Here is a 9,439-nt window from a genome sequence, read left to right on the forward strand (position 1 = left end):
CGCTCCTTTCTAAATCCATTGTGTCCTACGCATCTACAGTTTCCTAGATTAACACATTATCGATCCATATGGTCAAGTTGCACACTAGCCGCTCCTCATTTGAGGCTCTATCACAAAATGTGCACTCTAAGAGCACATATGGGGATAGATTTACAACTTGGGGCTGATCATTGATTATATCTAACACAATGTGTGTATACTTCCGTAAAATTGTATACATACATGCAATAAACACACATTCTAGACGTACATACATACACAATGTACACAATGTACACAATGTGTGTAGACTTCGGTAAATTGTATACATACATGCGATAAACACACACATTCTATATGAACATACATAAACACATATAAGAGAGAGAGAGAGAGAAAGAGAAGGGGAAGAACCTCAAGGAAGTTGTCATGGAAATGCTTTGGTGGCAATGCCAGTATTGATGTTGTTGTTGCTACTGATGTTGGTGGTGGAGTGGGAGAAGGAGAGGAGGGCATGGCAAATGATATCTTTGGCTATGGAACTCAACGTTGCATCTATCGTCATCGTCATGTGCATGTCCACAGGTATACAAAGAAAGCTACAACAAATTTGGCCCAATATGGGCAGTACTAGTATCACCATTGTTCAAGAAGAAGAAGAAGAAGAAGAAATGTAGAACTTGGATTTTGTTATTGGGTACTCTCATGACATAGTACGTAAATTTTGTGTTCATTTAGCATAACATTCGTTTTCTTATGTTGGAAAACGAATGCGAATGTTATTCAAACATTCTTGTGTTTTTTTTTTGTTTTTTTCCCATTTTAAAAAGTTTTTTTTTGCTTTTTTCCATTTTCTAGGCTTATTTACCTCATAATAAATAGTTAATCCAAAAGTATGGTATTTATCATTCTTTGAGGGTGTTTACCATACTCGAATGATTGAACCCTTTGCGAATGCGAATTCACGTACGGTACGTCTGGTTCATACTAGTCTCATCTAAGTTTTTATTACTTATACGTAAATACATACATATATATAAGTAAATACATGTGTGTGTGTGTGTGTGTGTGAAATGAAGAACTTGCGGTTTGTTATTTGGGGTCTCTCATTTAAGCTTTAATTGCTTATACATACATACATGTTTGTGTGTGTGTGAAGGTTATTTTATTACTATATCATTCATATTCATGGTGGACAAAGAATATCCAAAAAGCACCAAAGAAAACAATCTAAAACAAGCAAAAGGCCTTGAGATTGCTCTTTTGGGCTTGATTGTCGATTAAGAAATTTAACACCTCCCATTCAAGTGTCGAGCCAAAGCATCATTCATGTCTAAAGGGCATCCCTGTGCTATTTTCCTCCTTGTAAGTCCTTGTTATTTCTAAATTAAACAAGGAAACTTGATCAATCGATAAATTAAAAATTCTAGATGTAAGTGATATGTTTTTCATGTGTATATATGTTGTGCTTGAGGACCTTTGTTGTTAATGTCTTCATCTTCAGGACCCTAATCATTGTTTTGTTATTGAATTAGCATTCTTTTCAACAGGTCACAAAGAAAGAGTAATGCCATTGAAACTAGAAAGGATTGCATGTAGTTCCAACAATCGAGGAGAAGTTACTTGGCACAAGTGTATTTGTTTGAACACATGGAACCATAGAAATGAAATATTGACTATATTGATGCTCATTATGATCAACAAACTTTCTATTGTGAACAAAAAAGTCATAGAAGTTACCACGTTAGCTCATAAGCAAATATTAAACATAATGGAGATGAATATTGCAAGTTATAGCACGACAATGCATCACTATGATCTGCATAAAAAATTTGATAATATAGAAATTTCTATATAACACAATGTAATTAAAGTATGTATATCAACTTATTTCATGCAAGGGGCTTAAAAAAATTTATTTGGTTCAACTCACAAATCCCCACATTTACATTCAATTCATTCATGGGAGGTAGCATCTATTTGAGAGAATAACTCAGAAATTTGATAATATAGAAATTTCTATATTACACAATGTAATTAAAGTATGTCTATCACCTTATTTTATGCAAGGGGCTTAAAAAATTTTACTTGGTTCAACTCACAAATCCCCACATTTACATTCACTTCATTCATGGGAGGTAGCATCTATTTGAGAGAATAACATGCCCCTGAAAACGCATTCTTCAAAATAAATCCTCTCCAAGATCATAACAACTTTCTGCTCTCTAAAAATTTATCAATGGGTTAGTTTCTTCACATATCACATTTAGGTTCCTTCCAAGTTGTAATTTCAGATTTACAAAGAAAGCTAGGGTAATGGTTTTCAAAAGGCCAAGTTCATTGACAATGTTTCGAAAAAAGAAGTGTCTGTATACAGACAACTTTCCTCAAAACTTCATCATAGCACACAATGAACTCAAACATAATCATTGATTGGAAACGTGATACTGCATGAAATAGGACATTTTCACATGCCGGTATCAAGGGTTATTGTTTCTCTTGCACTGTAGGGTTTACTCGGACAATTAATTGTTAATAATGAATGAAAGCAAAACCAAAGAATATCTGGAATTTCCATTCAAAAACAGAAATGTTTTTTCGAAAAAATAGGACACATATAACTGAAGGTTTTAATAACTAACACACAAAAGAGAAAAAGGCCACTCGTGGCTTGTTAGATCATCATAGAAAGGTGCAACTGCAAGGAGCTCAAAATCTTTATATCATAATATTTGCTATATGCTGTTGAATCACTGCACCTTAGGCCTGTTAAAATGCAAAGAAAATTAAAGTGTTTATGGAAGGAGAAGAAGAAGAAGAAGAAGAGAAAGTTAAGATACGATTATGCCACAATAATCAAGATCAAAACAAAACATTGACTGAAATCTTATAGCTTCTCACCTTGCTTGCAATGTTGCTCGAGAGCCAGTCCAAACCTTCATAAAGACCTTCCCCAGATGTGGCACAAGTGCTCTGAATGTACCTGATTTAAGGATCAAAACCAAAACAAACTTTTGTGTAGTTTCAGAAATAGATATTGTCTAAAATTCAACAATCTAGCATAGTCTTCTTATGGCTCCATATGTTAATACTGCATTGGCAGAACCTTCAGTAATCTCGCATACTCTTGTTATGAGGTCTATTGTTAGTGATGGAATAATACTTTTTAAATTGGAACATCGGCCTAAAATTTTGAAATTTTACCGATCCATTGTTGTATCCTTCAAATTTTCAACCTTAAATATTTTCACTTCCATGTTACATTGCAATCTCCTTTTTAAGAAAATTTAATCATTGTCAGTAAGGAAATTTTTCAAAGGAAAAGATTCCCAGATAAGAGATAGGAATCTTGCATAGCTTTGTTATAAAGTCATTTTAAGGCAGGAAAATGTAAATATTAAAATACACAATATATACATGAAACTTTTTTGTAAACACAAAACACAAACTACCAATTCATAAACCTACCAGTGGCGCTGGCGGAGAGAGTGCAAGCCGAGCTTATCTGTAATTTCAGCCGCATTCATTGCATTTGGAAGATCCTGTTTGTTCGCAAATACAAGTAGAACAGCATCCCGCAGCTCATCCTAAAAACAATCCATATTAACAGATATACAATAAAAATGTGACTCAATATTATACAAACAGCAACTGTTGTTAACCATCAAATCTAATTATAATCAAAAGACCAAGTGTTTCAAATCTACAACAGCAGTAATTATTTAGCAATTTATGGCGGATGACAATTATTTAGTTATTGATATGCACCAACAACAACAGTAGAGAAACATATAACTATTTATTTTACATAATTACGAGAGCAACATCAATGTTTTAAACCTATAACAGAAACAGCAATAGTTTATTGACAATTCAGAGTGAATGACAATAATTTAGCGATAGATTGACATAGCTATGATGAAAACATCAATTGTTTTTAACAATGGAGTAACACTATATAATAGATAAATAAATTTTCTATCAATCTAACCTAATTATATACAAGAAACATAAAATCAAAATTAGCATATGACATAAAGATCAAGTAATAGTATCAAGAATGTGGAATACTCTAAATTCTAGAAAACTAACCTCATTTAGCATCCTATGAAGCTCATCCCGAGCTTCTACAACACGATCCCTGTCATTACTGTCTACAACAAAAATGAGACCTTGGGTGTTCTGGAAATAATGCCTCCACAAAGGTCGGATCTGCTCATCAATGCCAAGGCAAAAAAATTGTATAGGTTACATGTATATCGAGAATTATGTAAGAGAAATGATTAACATTTCTAACTTCTAGATCATCAATTCTGGCTCAAAACAAACTGTCCAGGACCCAAAAGATTTGAAGTAGGAAAGAATCTATGATACCAATGGTAGGTCTTCAATTCTGAACTAAAAAAAAGAGAATTATTTACCTTATCTTGGCCTCCAACATCCCAAACTGTAAAACTGATATTCTTGTATTCAACAGTTTCGACATTGAAACCTACACGATTTGAAAAGCAGGAAAATGCATGAGGTTTTACTGCAGTTTGATTGCAAGTGGCAGACAAAAACTGAAAACCTAAGTCAATGAAAAGGTAATAGATAAAAGAAAGACAGTCGGCGGAATTTGCATAATTGATGGATGAATATATTTTAGTTATACAAACATAGACCCGTGGAGTTTGCAAAACAAGTGCATTTCACGATTTGATCTATGACAACATATAGGGCATAAAGAAACGCAGACACACAGATTTTTTGCAAAACTAATAGCTTTCCAGCTTGGACTCAATGAAATGATAAAAACGCAGATCAATGGAGATGGTAAAACTAATTGCTTTACTTGATCCAAAAAGCGGATTGTTTTGGGATAGACAATATCCACGGGTTTCGTTAAACGAATTGAAATATCTTAGATCAATAAATAGATTTAAGCGATTCACAAATTCAAATACATGAAGTTATTTAGACTACTGGAAAACTTTCGGATCCACACTTGCAGGTAATTTGGGTTTGCAGAATAAATGAGCTGTCACGATAGATGTATGACCAAAAAATTCATATTAAGACATGCAGATCCATGGAGTTAGCAAGATCATTGAGACGATTCTACTAGACATCATTGAAATGACATCAATTTCAAGCATATGGAGATCCATGGATTTCGCGAGACTAACGGATTCTAGCATGAATCAACGAAATAGTTAGAGATAAACAAATCAAGATGCGGAGATCCATGGAGTTTCTCCATGGACTTAACTTAGAACAATGAATATGTTTAAAGACCAGCCAATGCAGATCCTTGGAGTTTTTTAATTTCTGTCATAACTAAGACGAATGGATACGTTTTTGCAAAAACTAATGGTTTTTTAACATAGATCACTGGATACATTTCACATCTAATGAAATATTTTCCAGAGCTAATGGCTTCTCAAATTACAATATTTATATATACTAGATCTAAACAGTGCAGATCAATATAGCTTCAATTTAGATATGATGGTTTGGTATTAGATTAATAAACATTATTTTGAGCTAAACACAATGCAGATCCGTGGATTTTGCCAAACTGATGTTTTTCATAACGCAAACATTTCAAGCAGAGCAAAGCCCGTGAATTTTGAAAAGATATATTGGATCGATGAAGAGAGTCTCCATCAAAACAAGTGCAAATTGATGGAGTTTGGAATTACAGGAAGAAAATGCAGATAAATGACAAGAATTAGATGATTTGTAGATCAAAGGTTGATGCAAGAGAAAAACACGAAAAGATCGAAAAACGAAGGAGATTACGGGAGGAAGAGGAAAGAAGCCAGGAACAAGGCCATACATACAGCGTTCAATGCAGAAACGAAGAAACGAATAAAATAGATGGATAAACAGACAGAAACGAAAGAAGAAGAAGAAGAAGAAGAAGAAGATCAAGGATGGGGACGGATGGTTTCTTGATTACCGATGGTAGGGATGGTGGTAACGATCTCTCCGAGCTTGAGCTTGTAGAGGATAGTGGTCTTGCCAGCGGCATCGAGTCCTACCATCAGGATCCTCATCTCCTTCTTCGCAAACAAGCGCTGGAAGAGCTTGGTGAAGGTGAGACCCATGGCGACTTGGCGGCTTCTTCTTCTTCTCCTTCTTCTCCTTCTTCTTCTTTCCTCCTCCTCCTGCTTCAGATGAAGATGGCGATGGTTGTGATGAAGGGATTCAGATTCAGATCTGAATCACAACAGATTGGAGGGAGGTATGAAGCAATGGATCTCTCTTCTAAAGGAAGGAGAGGAAGGAAGGAGAGGAAGGAGAGGGAGGAGAAGGTAAGGGAAGGGTTAAATGTATGTACATAATGGTGGGAGCCATACATAGCATAGAGACGTAGGCCATAGCTCTATAGAGTATGGATGGACCCCATGCCCCTCGTCTCCAGTTCTATTATGTTCTGGACTCAATTGGATTGGGCCAAACTCAATCAGATCACCTGACTCATTCGAATCTGATCGTTGGACTCCAGTTCTGGACTCAACTGGATCAGGCCAAACTCAATCAGACCCGACTCGTTCGAATCTGATCGTTGGACTCGATTGGATCAAACTAGACCAGACTGGACTCAATTGGATCGAATCGGTCCGGTCCGAACTCGATTGGATCGGACGAGACTCGATCAAACCGGACTTCATTGGACTTGACTCATTCGAATCTGATTGTTGTTGGACAGAGAGACTGAAAAAATGCATTCGTCCCCCCAATCTTGTTGGTGGCACCCGAATCATCGGACACGAAACCCCTCTCTTTTTTTCGCATGGGGACGAAAACGTACGGGCTAGCAGGAATCGTCCATCCCCATGCAAGTCCACTTGGTCATTCATTCGGACACTTCAATCCACTTCATCAATGAAACACATCGGCATTTGGAAGGACGGGCTCTCGATGATTGATATTTGACGAATAATCGCCTTCTTCCTTCTCTATGGATTGTGCGTACGTTAACCATATCAGTTTCGAGCAAGATTACGTAACCCCCTGTATTATTTGTCGTTCTCAATGTGGGTGTACTGGTGAGACTCTTCCAATGGAAATGCATATGGAAGAACAAACACGTGCCATGTCATGGGATTTGATTGTTATGCCATGGTTCAAGATACGCAACTTCCATGATGATGTTTGCCTAAAACAAACTACATTGGTATGCACCATCAACTTCCCAATCAGTAAGATGTTTGTCCCACTTTTGGGTGCAACCAGTGGTTTTCTCTTGATCACAATAGATCAAACAATCAATTATTTGCCCCACTTTTCTCACAGCCATATGCTAGATGACTTCTTTTTTCTTGCCGCACTAATGATGGATGAAAAATGCCTACGCGACAACCAAAGAAAGTGTGCCACGTTTCATTGTCCTCGAGCATTTAGGGCAATGAATAGTTGATGCATGTTGTCGATGGATTCTGTGCAACGGAAGAACTGTGTGTGTGGAGAGAGGGAGAGAGAGACCAGATGGATGTAGCTCAATTGGTAAGGTTGCCCAATGGAGACCAGGTGGTCATGGGTTCAACCCCTACATTCCATAGTGGCATCTAGCTCTAGTGAAATAGAGATATATATGAAGTATATAATAGAGAGGTGAGGAAATTGGGTTTCGAACCCAAGACACAGTGCTTCAAGTGTTATCGACTTACCACTAGGGTAAGCTAATTACGATAAAAGAGAGAGAGAGAGAGCTCAAGATTACAGAAAAACAGAGAACTATATTACTAGGAAACAAGAATGACCAACAGTTACAAAGATAAGGAGAAGGTGCTTATGTAGTCACCTTCTCTCTAAGTTCTCACACTAGTACCGCCTCTTGGGAAAGAGGTTGTGTCGTAACTACTTAAAGATTCATATGTGTCATAGGACATTACCTTCTATGACCCACACCTTACTATACAAGGAGGTGGGGTATTTACACACTTGGGTATCCTAGAGTGTGTTCCCACTCATGGAAAGTTGAGTTTGATTCTCAACACGCCCCTTCAAACACAACTTTCAAACGCCGAAAAGTTGGTTTGGTTTGGTATTCGAGATTCTTCGATTCAGTTGTTCAGTTGAATCGGCTTCGGCTTAACCAACTTCCGATCGTCGGATGGTTGGTTCGGACTAGTCTTTGGTTCGACTTTTTGTCGACTCCGTCTTCGGGACTCCTACTCTCCTTACTCCCCCTCAAGCTCGGTTGGTCAACGATCGAAAGACCCAGGTTCGTCGTGAACTATCGCAGCTTGTCGACACCCAGGGCCGTGGTAAGATGTTGGTTGTCTATAGGTTCGTGTTGATGTGTTGTAGGTCGATATCCCTAGCCAGAACACGCTCTCAGATGAAGTGATAGTGCACTTCAATGTGCTTGGTCCAAGCATGGAAAACTGGGTTCCGAGCTAGGTGAATGTTGTTCATATTGTCATAGTAGAGGAGAATTGGATCCTTGATGGGAACACCTAGATCCTTCAAGATTCTCTTGAGCCAAACGACTTCACATGTGGCTACGGTCGTGCCCCTGTATTCGGTTTCGGTGCTCGATTGTGTGGTTGTCGGTTGCTTTTTGTTGTTCCATGAGATGGCTCCGCTACCGAGGGAGAAGACGAACCCTGAGGTCGATCGTCTGTCGGCTTTGTAGACGGCCGAATTGGCATCGGTGTACCCTTTGAGTTGTGTCGGTGTGACCGATTTGTAGAGGATGCCGAAATCCATGGTTCCACTCACATTCCTTAGCACTCGCTTAGCATAGTCGAGATGGATGTCTCGTGGAGTTTGCATGAATTGGCTAAGGAGGCCGACCGTATAACTCAGGTCAGGTTGGGTAATTGTGAGGTAGATGAGACTTCCGACTAGTTGACGATAGAGCGTCGCCTCACACTCTCTAGTGCCGGAGTCGACATCTATCTTTAGATTTCGATCAAGAGGGGTAGTGACGGGCTTACACTGTGTCATCCCAAACTTATAAAGAAGATTGAGGATATAGTGCCTTTGAGAAAGCATGATGTCATATGGAGTCCGAATTACTTCTTGTTAAGAATTAGGTAATTAACTACAGGTTAATTAGTACCTAATTATGTGATTAAGCAATCGAAGATTATGTGATGTGTGTGTAAGTATATGAGAGTGTGAGAGGAAGAGAGAAAGAACACTTATGAACAACGAGATAGGATGGGGGATGAAATCATAAGTGTTCCTCTCACACTCTCAATCTTCGGTTGCTTAATCACATAATTATGTACTAATTAACCCGTAGTTAATTACCTAATTCTTAACATGGTATCAGAGCGTGTGGTTTTGCACATCCATTAAGCCCACCCGACTCTTCGTGATTGTGTGTTCAAAATGCTGTCGTGATGTGGCGTGCTCGAGGGTGGGAAAAACCGACGAAAGGGGGGGTAAAAAATGTGCATGTGCAAATGTGTGCACACAAAAGCGATTAATTGTGCATATGAAAAATTAAAAGGAAAAG

The 9,439-nt window shown here is 37.9% G+C and overlaps 1 protein-coding gene across 1 annotated transcript; it reads right to left on the minus strand.

Annotated features, from left to right (window-relative positions):
• Positions 1–2,522: 2,522 nt before the first annotated feature.
• On the minus strand, positions 2,523–6,262 carry LOC147851095 (ADP-ribosylation factor 1). Its single transcript, XM_087335659.1, has 6 exons — positions 5,924–6,262; positions 4,401–4,471; positions 4,072–4,191; positions 3,448–3,566; positions 2,881–2,962; positions 2,523–2,745 (listed from the first exon to the last, which is right to left on the minus strand). The coding sequence occupies exons 1-6, from the start codon at positions 6,069–6,071 to the stop codon at positions 2,740–2,742; spliced, it is 546 nt and encodes a 181-aa protein (XP_087191785.1). The 5' UTR covers positions 6,072–6,262; the 3' UTR covers positions 2,523–2,739.
• Positions 6,263–9,439: the final 3,177 nt, after the last annotated feature.

The sequence above is a fragment of the Azolla caroliniana genome, unplaced genomic scaffold (genome assembly GCF_043228905.1).
Source record: "Azolla caroliniana isolate FFs.n. ecotype wild unplaced genomic scaffold, voAzoCaro1.0.p SCAF_20, whole genome shotgun sequence".
In the NCBI taxonomy this organism is placed as follows: Eukaryota; Viridiplantae; Streptophyta; class Polypodiopsida; order Salviniales; family Salviniaceae; genus Azolla; species Azolla caroliniana.